General features: G+C 39.7%; 1 protein-coding gene across 12 annotated transcripts in view; it reads left to right on the plus strand.

The window, feature by feature from the left end:
- FRAS1 (Fraser extracellular matrix complex subunit 1) overlaps window positions 1–15047 on the plus strand; it is a 451240-nt gene that overhangs the window by 292518 nt on the left and 143675 nt on the right. For 11 of the 12 annotated variants that reach the window (XM_027087689.1, XM_027087692.1, XM_027087693.1 and 8 more), the window contains 3 exons: window positions 1879–2149; window positions 5721–5805; window positions 8629–8955. In XM_027087689.1, the coding sequence (XP_026943490.1) occupies window positions 1879–2149; window positions 5721–5805; window positions 8629–8955 (683 nt within the window). The remainder of the gene's footprint in view (window positions 1–1878; window positions 2150–5720; window positions 5806–8628; window positions 8956–15047) is intronic. The other variant, XM_027087691.1, reaches the window with a different exon arrangement.

Genomic DNA, 15047 nt, shown 5'->3' on the forward strand with positions numbered 1-15047 from the left:
TCAACTTTCATTGGAGTAATTTTACGTTAGAAGTAGTCCCCCTGAAGCTTGACATTCCTAAACTGCCCTGTCTGACCTACTTGTAAAAGGAAGAAGTGCTACCGGTTAAAGTCCAGGCAAAACGACTTGCGGGAGACAGGATGAATTCCATATCAAGGTCGGAAATCCTAATTCATCCATCAGTTGTTTCCTATGGACAGAGATCGTAAATTTTTAAAACAACATATATATTTCACATGAATTCTGAGTAAGCCACTGATAATCCTACTTCATGGTAGATTAACTGGTGCTGTCCTTACAAATGGTATCAGACACTTGACCCTTTTCTTGCCCTTGGTGGGTCTGATGGTCGGATAGGACAGATGTATTAGGATAGGACTGTGGTTCTCAAATGTGGCAGCCTATTAGGATTACCTGGGGAGCTTGTAAAATCACTAAGGTCCCACCCCAGAACATCTAAGTCAGAATCTCTGGTGGTGGAGCCTAAGTATCAGGATTGTTTTAAAAGATCCCTGTGTGATTCTTTATTGTTATTATTACTGAGATATAATTCACATACCGTAGAATTCACCCTTGAAAGTACACAATGAGTCTTTAGCATATCCACAGTGTTACGAAACCATCATCACTGTCTAATTCCAGGTCATTTTCATCACCCTAAAAAGAAATCCAATAACCATTAGTAGTCTCTCTCCACTGCCCTGTTGCCTTAGCCCTTGGCAACCACTGATCTACTTTCTGTCTGTATAGATTGGTCTACTCTAGATATTTCATGTAAATGGAATCTTACAATATGTGGCCTTTTACATCTGGCTTCTTTCACTTGGCATGATATTTTCAAGGTTCCTCCATGTTAGAACGTATATCAATATGTCTTTTTATGGTTGAATAATAACTGCAACATATGCATATACCACATTTTGTTTATTCATTCATCAATTGATGTTTGATTGTTTTGATTATTTCCACTTTGGGCTATTATGAATAACGCTGCTGTGAACATTCGTGTACCAGTTTTTGTACGGACATATGCTTTCAATACTCTTTGGTATATGCCTAGGAGCGGAATTGCTGGATCATATGGTAGCTGTATGTTTAATTGCTTGAGGAACGGCCAGACTGTCTTCCCAAGCAGCTGTACCATTTTACATTCCCACCAGCAATATATGAGATTTCTAGTTTCTCCACACCCTCAGGAATACTTTTTATTGTCCTTCCTAGTAGGTATGAAGTGATATCATCTTGTGATTTTGATACAAATTTCCCTGATGACAGATGATGTTGAGCACCTTTTCATGTGCTTATTGGCCTTTTGTGTATCTTCTTTGGAGAAATGCCCATTCAGATTCTTTGCCTATTTTTAAATTAGGTTATTTGTCATTTATTGAGTTGTGAGAATTCTTTATATATTCTGGATATAGAAGGGATATACAAGTCCCTTTTCAGATATGTAATTTGGAAATATTTTCTCCTATTCTGTGGATTGTCTTTTCACTTTCTTGCTGGTGTCCTTTGTTAATTAAAAGCACAAAAGCTTTTAATATTAATGATGTCCAATACATCTGATTTTTATTTTTGTCACTTGTGCTCTTTGTGTCATATCTAAGAAAGCATTGCCTAATGTAAGATCACCAAGATTTTCTCCTATATTTTCTTCTAGGAGTTTTATTATTTAATATTGAGACCCAATGTTATTCTCATGTGCATCCGGGATGAGAACCACTGGATTAGAAGGAGTCTTATGGAATACGATAGCCTAGAGTTTCATCTTTGTAGCTCTGAATGAACATTACAAGTCTATTTCTTTAAATACTAAGAATAATAAAACCTAATTAGTGACTGTACCAAGCCTGAACTTTGGATTCATATGTTTTCCAGGCGAAATACACACCCCTAGTCTTCATGTGAATGGTTCCCTCACCCTTGCAATTGGTTCAATGAAGCCACTGGATTTTCTCCTCCTGAATGTTCAAGACCAGGATGGCAGGATCGAAGACCTCCTGTTCCATGTGGTGAGCACTCCCACCAATGGTCACCTCGTGCTCTCAAGGAATGGAAAAGAGGTTCAGCTCGACAAGGCTGGCCACTTTAGCTGGAAAGATGTGAAGGAGAAAAGAGTGCGTTTTGTGCACAGCAAAGAAAAGCCCAGGTGACCCAGCATTCTGTTGTTTTCCTCCTGCCACCTTTCCATCAGTGCTCTGCACACCACACCCCCTTCTCAATAGCTCTCCCTTTTCTTCTGGGGAAGATCGATACTCTACAAAGGCCAATGCTTTCAGCTGCCTGTCATCATATCACTGTAATTGTTCAGAGAGAGTGCTTCTGTTAGAGGCATTTTTATTGTATCGCATAATTATGGGTAATTCTCTGATGTGATGGGAAAGTTCCTAGTACAATTACCCAGTTTTTTTGGCCCAGGATAAACAAAATCGCTTATATACCCAGATGCTGCAGCTGCTTCTTCAGCATTAGGGTACTATACCGGGAGGAGGGAGTGGCTAGAGGATGGAGTACGTACTTTTCAAGGTATTGTATGGTTCCTAGAATTTCAGAGTTGGAAGGAAACTAAAAGTCACGGTTAACTTGTTATTATCCACTTTATGGGACTGAATGTGGTTCATTTTTAAGCCTGATCCAGTTTTCTTCTGATGCCTAGCACACTTCTGGCTGTCTTCCCCACCCCAGCTGACATATGCTTCAGGAATGCAGTTGAATGTTAATGCTAACCCAAGCAAATAGAGCCATATAATTAGCAGAGTAAATCTACTAAACAGAAATCAGGGAATGCACCCCAAAGATTAGCCTTCACCCTGCACTGCTTCATTAGTGCAGATCATTCAGAGTGGACTACATGTGTAAACAGGGAGTTGAAACCCATGGAACAGCGATAAAGGATGCGGTGAATATCTTCTACTGTCACCACTAAATTTGAGATTTTTTTAAAAATGTTTAAGGTCTGGGCTAGGAGATAAGTGGGGAGAAAAGTAGATCACAAGTTCCCTATTGCAGTTCAGAGCCAGTGATGCCAGTAACCTCAAAAGACCCATCTTACAGGAATAGGAACAACTAATATTTACTGAGTGCTAACCGGGACCCAGCCGTTGTGCCCTTTATTTGAATTATGTATATTTATGATCCTAGGCTATAGATAGGGAAACTGAGGCCTTGAGCGTGTAAGTAATCTTGCTCAAGCCTCCCAGCCTATGAGTGCAGAGGTGAGACTCCAACCCAAGGCTCTCTGATTCCACACCCCATGCCTTCAGCCACTATGATTTCTGCCTCCTTAATAGTACTAGGAATAAAGGGCATGCTTCCATCCTCCTGGGGCAAAAGATCATTGCATAGGAAAATATTGCTCCAGAGATGGAGCTTAAAACTCTGGTGTCTGATGCCATAGAATCACTCTTCAAATTTGTGCTCTATCTTCTTCATTCATTTTCTTTCAAGTATAGTTCTTAGGTGTTTGCATCACACACACACACAGACACATATATACACAGCTCCGTACCTGTAGTCATATGTCTCGGAATCACTTGTGAAAAGTGTGTAAAGTACATAAAAGCTCCAGAGAAAACCAAAGTTAAGCCTCTTGTCTGTTTAACCTCTTTAATCTCTCACCACCAGTTTCTTTCCAGAGTGAGCTTTGCACCCCTAAACGGGACCAAGAGTGGCAACTATTTTTCAGGGATTTCTTTCAGTACTCTTTTTATTTCTTAGTACCCATTTTAACATTGGATCTTCTTTTTTATCTAAAATTTTTTTAAAAAGAAAGAATGAGAGGAATAATAAAACAAGGTTGGTAGAGACTCATGGAAAAGGGAAATTATATAAGTCTCTAAATGATACAAAAACAAAAGGGGCAACCTGCCATGTTGGCTTGTGGTCGTTTGTCCCCATGAAAATGCCCGCTGTGATTCTTTAGGATTGGCTTTCTTTGGGTTGGAATGCCCCTGTGGAGTGCAAGATGACTCGGAAATACAGTCCTAGTGGCCCTGATAAGCTGGCGTGGCTGAGAGGCTGAACACAGTTATTGGAACCTCAGTGCCGCCAAGATCGTTTTTCCGCAGTAGGTTGGGAGTAACCACCCTTTCTTTCTGCATTCTGCTTCTTCCATCACCTGCATTCTCTTGAAGTCTGGAGGTGGGAGTGGAGAGGGACAGGATTTAAATGAGACAGAAAATGAAAGGGATGATGGAATGAGAGGGAAGACAAGCATTCTTTCTTTTAAAAATAGAATCAGATTTATTGAGGTATAATTGGCACCCAATATAATTCCCCATTTTACTGCTCTATGTGTGTTAACAAATATATATAGTCTTGCAGTCTTGAGACCAGAAGCGAGATGTGAAACAGTTTCATCACTCCCCCCATCTCATTTTTACAGACACTCCCTTCCCGGCTCCCCGTCCCTGGCAAATACCGATCTGTTTTTCACTCTTATTGTTTTGCCGTTTCTGAAATGTCATGTGAATGGACGCGTACGGTATATAATCTTTTGTTTCTGGCTTTTGCCATAATGCATTTGAGATCCATCCACATTCTTTATGTCTCAGTAGTTAGTTCCATGAATGCCTTTTAAAGAACCTTCCAAACAATGGTCCCTATAGTATAGACCAGAATTCTAAACCTTCCATAATGTATTAATCACACATCTTTACACGCCTGAAGTGAGTTCTGAGCTTGCTGTGGCTTTGAAGGTGGGCAGCTCCTACCTTCCCACCTAGTAGTCTCTGAAGCTGCTGAAACAGGAAGTAAAAACCACAGCAAAGAGTGAGTCTTATTTTGTTCTATTAATTAGGACTCTTCGGTCGCAAGTAATGGAAGTCAGCTTGAACTAGATTAAGCAAAATTGTAAGGCTTGTTATAACACTGCAGGTATGGCTCAGATCTCAAACACATCAAGGGCAACTGGGCTTCCAGGGCAAGCCCAGGAGTTAGAACCAGAAATGGGAAGCAGGACTCAGTTCTTCCTCTCATCTCTGTCTCTTTGCTCGAAGGCCACATTCACCTCCCTCCTACAGACGGGCTTGCTCCACATTCCCATCAGCGTGATAGACTGTGGTTCCCCCAAAGTCAAATGGCACTGTCAGGCCAGTTCCAAATTTCCAGGGAATAATCAGTCATCCTTCTGTAGTCCAGTCCACATTGAATGTGTATGTGTATGACTGGAGGGAGGACTGGGCCATAGAGTCATGTAACACAAACATTGCAAACATTGTTAATGGTGTTATTGGGGTCCACTCACATGAACTGGCCAGGGGTTGGGGAGAGGATTCACAGGGAAGAGAACTAGTCAGAGACAGTGAAAGATTCCTTTCCATTCTCCAACTTAACCATTAGCCTTCAATATATTACTAACCTGTCTTGGCCTGACAACTGATTTTTCAACATTTTATATATTCTATTTAGAAAAATAGAAAACAAAAAAAATAGAAACATTGTTATAATGAGATCGAAGAATATACAGTAGTTTTACCTGCATCTTGCTATGTTAATCTTTATGTGGTCATTTCTGTTTACTGTATATTACTGTAGTGGTTTGATCCAAATTCTTGCTATGTTAATCTTTATGTGGTCATTTCTGTTTACTGTATATTACTGTAGTGGTTTGATCCAAACTCTTATATGCATATAATCTGAAAAGATTTTTAATCCTTGTCTTTCTAAAGACCAATTTAATGATTGTACTTTCTCATTCCTTTCTTGGGGACTTCTTTCAGGAAAGGTTACTTTTACCTGAAAATTAGTGACCAGCAGTTCTTCTCTGAGCCACAGCTGATCAACATACAAGCATTTTCAACACAGGTAAGAAAATGCCACACAATTAATAATTTCACATGCCTACTGATTCTGAAGCACAAATAAAGATTTTCTGTAGTTTTAGCAAAAATGATTGAGCTGAATTAATCGTGTCTCAGTTTCCTCATGAGATGTCACTGGAGTAGTTTTTAGTACTGTGGGTCATAACAGCAACAAACAATTACTGATACATCCATAGTACTCTTATGTTTCTCATGTAATCCTTATGCCAGCCCTGTGAGGTATTATTATCCCCAATTCACAGATGAGGAAACTAAGTCTCAGGGAGGTTCAGTAACTTGTCTATGGTGATATAGCTGACAGAGAGCTGAGATTTGTGCCCAGTGAATCTGGTTACACAGTCTGTGTTCTTGACTATTACATTGTGCCTTACTTTACTATACTGAATCTCATACTAGCCCTTCAGAATAATTTGAAGCCGTACTAGTTGTTAAGACTTCCGTATTCATAGGTGAATAGGTTTGTTTTGTCTAACTGTTTCTCTCTCAGGGATATGGAATTATGTTTACCTATTTTGCCTATCTATCCTGTAGCTGAACTGCATTTAACTCAGTTTGCAGTAGTTAGAGGATCTTATCAAGGATCTATTTAAATGAAGTACCAGTGTGGTCATCAGCCAAACATAAGTCTGAGGAAATCATGGTAGTTGCTATAAAATTCAGTGTGATGGCTCTTCTGTTCTCATCACGCATCTCCATCAAGCTGTACTTATGTGTCCTGAATACAAATCATGGTAGATGCTCTGAGTACCTGGGCTTGAAGGATTGAACAGCTGAAATGTGCAAAGGGAAGAGGAAGATCAATGTATTCTTAAGTTGTGAACAGTAGGAGACTGGGATATCAGCATGGGGGAACCCAGATTACCTAAACATTAGATCTTGGTAGTGTGTTAGTCTCGGTTCAAGGAAGGATATGAGATCATTGTTTTTAAAACTGTGATTTTTGGGGGAGGATTTCCCTGGTGGTCCGGCGGTTAAGACTCTGTGCTTCCAATGCTGGGGGTTTGATCCCTGGTTGGGGAACTGAGATCCCATATGCCACACAGTGCAGCCAAAAACAAACAAACAAACAAAAACTGTTATTTTTATATTTTTGGTCCACAAGCGAAAAGACCATGGACTATGGGATAACATAGATTTGAACCAGAAGTGGCTTCCAAATGGTGTTCACAGCCCAGCTCAGCGATTCTTGATGGCATTCTCACTTCAGTGATGACTGAAGTTGGGGAATGATTAGAAATTGATCCTAAATTAATTTGACCTCAGCGTTGGGCTAAGAGTATGAATTTTGTTTAAATCAAAGCAAAAACATATGATCTCTGTAAATATGGGTCAGAGGGCTACCAAGTCTCGGGACTTACTGGCTTAGACGTTTCTCGGTATTTAAGCTCAGATGTTTTGTTTTGATCTTTTTGTTTGTGCTAATAGAGTTACTCTAATTAGGTGAATAAAAGACTTGGGTAGCTTTTGGCAAGTGACTTCCTAATCTGAGATGATGAGCTGCCATGGTTCCCTGATTCTTTCCCCAAATCAGTTGAGTAGATGGTGAAGGCCCGTTTTTATTTTATCATTTTAACTTTTTAAAAATGGATTTTTAGAAATGAATTTTAACTTACTTTTGTTTCTTTACATTTCTGTGATATTTCAATATGGTTTTGAGCGTCTGTGAGATTTTCTCACGTAAGTTAATTTGATCTTTTCCATGTATGGATTTTGACCTCTCCTCTTTCAGAATCCGAGGGGCCATTCATTCCCATGTATAGAATCACAGCTCTTGAATTCTCACTCAGGAATCCTGAGGAGTAGCTATCTTCTATAGCTGTTATGTGATTATTATAGAGATGCACTAGCTAGACATTACTTTAATAGATATTGGAATTTCCAGGAGGCCAGGAGGGGTATTGTTAAAGGAAAACCATTTGGAGTAAAGAAAGGCAGTGTACTGAAAAACCCCTAGAGGGTTCAACTTCAAGTGATATTAACAACTAAGATAATGTTTTCTTTGGCTTCTTGCCTTGATTTTTTTGTTTTTTATTTACTTGTTGGTGTTTTTTTATGTGTGGTTCATTAACTTTTATCTCAATGAAAGAACATTTTATTTGCTTACTGAAGTTGGTGGGAGAAACCTGATAATCCTAAGGAAAACATATTAAAATTTGCCACGTGAATTAACCAGGTGGTTGCCTTACGCAGACCATGATCATATCAGGCTTTATCACCTGAGTTGGGGTGGGCCCGTTGAAGATATGGACGAGACAGCTTGAAGAAAATTACTGGGAGGGACCAGAAATAGAGGAATTCAGAATGCCGAAGTATCTTACTCCAAGTCAGCTTGCTGCAGTGTAGACTGGAGCGAACGAAGTGCTCAACTCCCAACACAAACGCCAAAATTCCATATCTCTTGTTAGTCCCTCTTGAATGCAGACAACTAATTGAGTTCCCTGACTCACCTCTCAGTTGCAATTCAGGGGATGTCGTGTAAATCATGACAGCAGAGACTTCAGAGATTTGGAAGCAAGCAGCTCACTTTGGTTGCCCCTGATGAATATTATGGTCTGGAAGTGTCTTGAGAAATCTCCAGAACCACAGGTGTGAAGTAACCTCCTTTGCAGTGATTACTATGTTTGACTACACCTCTGGCAAATGCTGTGATTATGCAAGAGTTTGGCACTTGGCCGGAGCATCTAGAGTTCCTTAAAAAGCATAGAAATGGCAATCAGGTTGCACACAGCTGGTATCTGGTCCACTGGATTGCCCTCTCTTTTCCTGCGAATGGCTTCTCTTCTCCTCCTTCCCTTCAACTCCACAGGCCCCCTATGTGCTGAGGAATGAGCCTCTCCATATTAGCAGAGGAGAGAGGGGAACCATCACCACTCAGCTGCTTGACATCCGAGATGACGACAACCCACAGGATGTGGTGGTCCAAGTGCTCGATCCTCCACTTCATGGCCAGTTGCTCCAAACACTTCAGTCGCCTGCAGCCCCCAGCTATCAGTTCCGGCTGGATGAGCTCTCCAGGGGCCTTCTCCAGTATGCTCACGACGGCTCGGACAGCACTTCTGATGTCACAGTCTTGCAGGCCAATGATGGACACTCCTTCCAAAATATACTGTTCCGTGTGAGGACTGTGCCCAAGGTAAGTGTCATTCCTAGAGCTACATTTTCCTCGCACCTAGATGTGAAGTTTTGTTGATGATGTTGTCTTGCGATATTCATAAATTTAAGATACCGATAATTATTTATTTATTCAAACATTTATTAAGCATCTATTATGGAGCTATTTAGGACATTCAATGATTAATAGAACACATTACCCAATCTCAGAGGGCAGTGTGTATTTTGTTAGGAGCACCCTTGAGCCGAAAGACCTGTCCCCATGTTCTCTGCCAAAGGAACACGTTTGAAATTTTGTGTTGACTTGCTGCCATAAAAATGCCTCGTTGTCCTCTGACTTTTTGGTCTGCTGCCTGAGCATGATTGTAAGAATCAAGTGCACCCCTGTTCTTGTCTGCTCTTCTAGAGTAGCTCATGTGATGTGAAGCTCATAGTCAGCTTACTGTAGTGAATCAAAAAGGATGAGTTCAACCATTCTCCACTGAAGTAGGATGAGAAAACTCTTTTAGTAATCACAGGAGTCCTTGGCCTCGGGGGTAGGAGCCCGGTGAAGAGCAGTGCTTCTCAGCCTGAGTCATCCTCATGCCACCTTCCCTGTGTTTTTGCCGTATCCATGAGTGCCTGTCCTACTATTCACTTAATACTTTTCTTTGAATCAACTTACTTTTTTATCATGGCTTCTGCCTAATAAATACTTGTGAAATCCTGGGCTTAATGTAGAATTATACATTCTTCCAAAATATTAAAATTAATACATAACCATTTTATAAAATTCCGTCCGTGCACAACATAAAATGTCTTTGGATACTCCTAATAGGATGGCTATCACATTTTGGGAAATACTGGGCTAGCACATGCTAGTTCTAAGAGACATGCTGAAAAATATTTTCAAAGCCATTTATTACTTGATGATATTTCACTCCAAGCTCTTTTCTCTGTAATAGCAAGAACGACTCTCTCTCATGATGGCAGATTGGGAGACATAATTTTTTTTGAACTTTTCATTCCAAATACCAGCACCTACTGAAGTGTCATTGATGATGAGCTAGAGAGATTGATTTGCTGAGGACAGTTTAGAAACCACTTGTCACTTTCTCACCAATTATCACTTACAACTTGCAGTTGATCCTCATAAAGGTGAAGAACTGAATCTAATATGGTCTGCTGGCTGGTTTCTCAGGCTCTGGTCTCATTATGTTCAGCTGCTGGAAACAGTAATGGTGGCATGAGATAGGTGGGAGGAAGCGAAGGCTGATGATGATGGAGCTGGCAGATGGCCACCTTGAAGCTAATCTGAATTATCACCCTCTTGCTATCGCCCTGGGAGATGAGGTTTACTTCTGAAGAGATGAAGTCTAGACAGACACAGAAAGCTTTCTTTTCTTCCTTCTTGGTTTCTCTCCAAAGATTGTTATGGGATTTCAGTGCAACCCTAGCAGCCGCCTTTCCTATCGAGGTTTCAATCTCCATGTTTTGGAGCTCAGCGCATTGTATCGTACAACCAGTTTGTGTGGTATGGCCCAAGATTGAAGGGGTTTTCTAGGATTTTTGCCACTTCGACTACCAAAACACAACAAAGAAAAATAGAATTTTAATTTATAAACGAGGCATAAGCACAGAACTTGAGAATTCTTAGAGTGCTTACAACTTGGGAGGCGTGTGAGTGTTCTTCCTCCTTCCCCCTTCCTTCCCTCCATCTCCTGTAGTGCTGTGCTTACCTGTCCATCAGGTGAACTAATGTCTTCTAAACAGTGAATTAGGATAATTAAACCGGTTACCAGAGCCCCAGCAGCCATTAGAATATACTAATAATAAACTTGACGCTCTCATCCTGGTAATGTTTTACAAACATAGACTACATCTTCTTTTAGGAATTCAGAGTACTTTTTCTCATATCTATTCTACTCGTCTTTACAACGTCTTAGTGGAGAAGGTTAGAATAGAGGCTGTAGAACCTTATTACTTCTCGAGGATGTTCTGCTATTGGTGAAAGTAATTTTTGTTTGCTTTGTTTTTAACCTTTATTGGGCACTAATGCTTGATGTGAATTATTCCTTTTGATCTTCATGATCATTCCAGGATATTTGTACAATTATTATCTTTAATTTTCCAAAAGAGGAAACTGAAATAAAGGAGGTTTGAAAACATTTACAGAGGTTAAAAAATGTTTATTTCTCATCAAGGTATTTAGTGATGGATCTGTGATTTCAAATCAAGTGTGTTCTGGCTCCGCACACTTAACCGGATGGCTTTTGTTCATTCTAGCTCACTTTTTTTTCAGCGTTTTGGTCATATATATTCTTATCCCCTTCATGGACAGAATGGAGACAGTAATTTAGTCATTTTCTCAATGTCTTATCCAAGCAGTCTGGACCCCAAGCCTCTCCGCATCTTCCCTGTGGGCTCACCACATCTTGTTACAAACAAAGCTATTTATAATCATAAGTCTACTGGAGCCCAAGAAGAACTGTTAATGGCTCCCAGTCGTTGTATAGTCAGCCACGATTGATTTTGTTCTGCTAGCCATTTCTGAAGATGGCATGTAAGCCCTCACCCTGAAGCTACCTGTGTATTAAATTTGGAGTAACGACAGTTATTGGCTTATGTCTAGCTGGTGATTTAAATGGAATGACAAAGCGTTTTAGGTCTAATTCCTAGTGAATGGATGTAAAAATTAATCCTAGTGTTGTTCAACATAAAACTTAACCTGGTAAGATAGATGGAAAGGGACGGAGGGATAGAAAAAGGCAGCTTTGTGAGAGCAGGAACTATTTCAGTATTGCTGCCTTGAGCCAGGCACATTGCAGAAGTTTAGTACGTTTTTGTTGGATGGATAGATAGATGCGTGGATGCAGCAGCTTGAGTTAGGCTGGTGCCTATGTTCCTGCCTTTGAATTGATCCCTTGCATCAGATCCATCAGCCTACTGGGCACTTCAGCTAATGCTGGGGTGGCCCATCTGAGACTGAGGGTAGGAGCTGTTGGTTCCACTTTTAGTTATCAAGTTCTACATCACTTCCCCCAAATTTATGTTTTTATCCTTGGCCTGGCAGTGAGTAAAGTTGACTGCCACCCTCTAGGCTTATACTGAGTTGCTGAGGAGAAAATACACCCAAGACAGATGTTGAAACATGTTCTGTTGGGGAAGGAGGCAAAAGAATTCAAAAAGATTAAAAGGTAATAAAGAACGCTCTGCTGAACAGGCTTTCATTAACTGGGTGGATTACCAAACCCAAGCCTGCTAGAGATATGATTCTAAAGAAATTCAGAGTCTAATACGGGCTAAAATGTGGGCAGGGAGAAGCCTTGCATGTTGGTGGGTTTCTCTCCGCTGCCGGGCTTTCAAGGAATTTCCTTCTTTTTCATTAATTAAAGCATCTCTGAAAATCATGCCCCTTTTTCTACTTTGGCAATAAATCTGATGATCTTTCTGACCTCATTAGTTGTTGTTTGAGCAGTTATTTTCTGCAACTGGATAATGCTTTGATGTTAAAAGCCCCCAAGTGTCATGCTATGAACTGGATGGAAAATTCTATTGCTGAGAGCCTTCTCTGGCTGTTTGACCTTGGTAAGGCCTGAGTGCAGCTAAAAGCCCTGTTGGGCTTTCCCGCAATTTTCTTAAAACCTGTCCTCCCATGCGTTGTCTTATAGGGACACAGTTTGATTAAAAGGATGTTTGTGAGAGTTATAAATATCAATGGCATCAAAATGTTTATTTCTCTGAATAAGAATCTGCCTGTCTCATAAATAAATAAATCCTCACCACATATCAAGGTTTCACTTTATTGGACTTGCTGAATTGGTTCAATTTAGCATCTTGTAAGGTACATTGTCCGGAGTATACACTCAAAAAGTGTTTGTTGATTACGAAATATGTGTTTGTTTCTTTGTTTACAAAGCAGTTGAAACCTCCATGGAGAGAAGGTTCTGTATCCTTGACCTGAAGCTGCAGTTTCTGAGGCACATACACACACTGGCAAACACAAAAACAGTGCAATTATCTCTCCATTGTTCTTCATTCTGGTAAATAGCATCTATCTTTCACCTTATATGTGCCACCCCCCCATAATCCTTCCCTAAAATCCACAGTGCCCTCCAAGATTAAATTTTAAAAGCTATGGTATAAATGAGCTGTAACAAATTAAAGTATTTTTACAGAATAAATAAAATGTGAGGGTTGCTGTTATATCTAATTACAGTCATATTCTATTTAATAAAGTTAAAAAATTTTTGTCTTGAGTATTTTGGCTTGGGGTTGGGGTACACCATCGTATTTGAGCTCATCATTTATGTTCCAATCTTTAATTGGGGAGGGGGAGAGTTTTCATTTTGTTTGTGGGATTTTTCCTCCAAATGATGAGGTCACACATGGGCCTTTACTTCTGGTTTACAACATTAATATCTTTATTTGTAATCAGTGTATGATGACTAAACTTTATAACCAGCAGTTCTTTATGCCTATTGTTCTATGAAATTAATTAGTAGAGCTATTTAATTTAAAGCACTGTTTTAACTATACCCCCATAATCCCTTGTTGAGATTTCATTTTCTTCTAATGTGGTACCCTGAAGGATATATAAAATATCACTTAGGCAGAAGATTCTTCAACTGAAATTATGGCTAATTTCTTGAATTTACAGGGATATATGCAGGAATATATTGTGCAGGAAAAAAACTACAGGCATACTTCGTTTTATTGCACTTTGCGGATACTGTGTTTTTTAGAAATTGAAGGTCTGTGGCAACCCTGCATTGAGCAAGTCTATCAGGGCCATTTTTTTTCCAACAGCATTTGCTCCCTTCATGTCTCTGTGTCACATTTTGGTAATTTTTGCAATATTGCAGACTTTTTAATTATTATTATTATATTATGGTGATCAGTGATCTTTGATGTTCCTATTGAAGAAAGATTATGACTTGCTGAAGGCTCAGATGATGGTTAGCATTTTTTGCAATGAATTTTAACTAAGGTATGTACATTGTTTTTTTTAGACATAATGCTATTACACACTTAGTAGACTACAGTATAATGTAAACATAATTTTTATATGCACTGGGAAACCAAAAAATTTGTGTGACTTATTTCATTGCGATGTTTGCTTTATTACAGTGGTCTGGAACCAAACCCACAATATCTCCAAGGTGTGCCTGTATAAGGAGATAAAAAAATTGCAAAATGTCAGAACCACAGGGGAAATTAGGTTAAAATTTATTTTGGACATGTTAGCTGTAGAAATGGTGGTGTATAGACCTCTATTCATCTTTTCTTGAATCTTCCCTGACACTCTCCCAAAACAAAGCAACTGATAAAACCATCTTCTTCCTAAGAAGTGGGAAGAATTATACTTCTTTTCCTTAGATAGTTGTCTGTTTTCTTTTTATGTACTGTAAACAAACAGTTCAGAAACAGAGGCATATGTATTATTCTGTTATAGATGTAAATATTCTTAAAGGCTTGCCTGTGGAGTTTGGGAGAACCATTCTAGGCCCATCGTGATCTCTGTTCTGGGCCACGCTTCTCACCCTTCAGCATGACTCCACATCTCCCGGGATCTCCCGGGATTAAAACATAAGTGGAAATGCATCAAACTAAAATGCTGTGCCCGAAGGAAGCCATCAACAAAATGAAAAGGCAACCTACAGAATGGGAGAAAATATTTGAAACCGTCTATCTGAAAGGGGGTTAATATCCAAAATATATAAGGAACTCAATAGCCCGCCCCCCCCCCAAAAAAAAAGATTACAAAAGGAGCTAAGGACCTGCATAGACATTTTTCAAAAGAAGACAAATGGGCAACAGGTACATGAAAACGTGCTCAACATCACTAATCATCAGGAAAAAGGCAAATCAAAACCACAATGAGATACCACCTCACATCTGTTAGAATGGGTGCTCTCAAAAAGACAAAAGATAACAAGTGCTGATGAGGGTGTGGAGGAAAGGGAACCTTTATACACTGTTGGCGGGAATGTACATTGGTACGGCCACTATGGAAAACAAGTAAGGAGGCTCCTCAAAAAATTAAAAATAGAATTACTGTTTGATCCAGCAATCCCATTTCGGGGTATATGTCCAGAGGAAATGAAGTCAGTGTCTTGAAGAGACATCTGCACT

This window comes from Aethalodelphis obliquidens, unplaced genomic scaffold, assembly GCF_003676395.1.
Source record: "Aethalodelphis obliquidens isolate GAN/ISIS:26980383/991018 unplaced genomic scaffold, ASM367639v1 scaffold59, whole genome shotgun sequence".
Classification (NCBI taxonomy): Eukaryota; Metazoa; Chordata; class Mammalia; order Artiodactyla; family Delphinidae; genus Aethalodelphis; species Aethalodelphis obliquidens.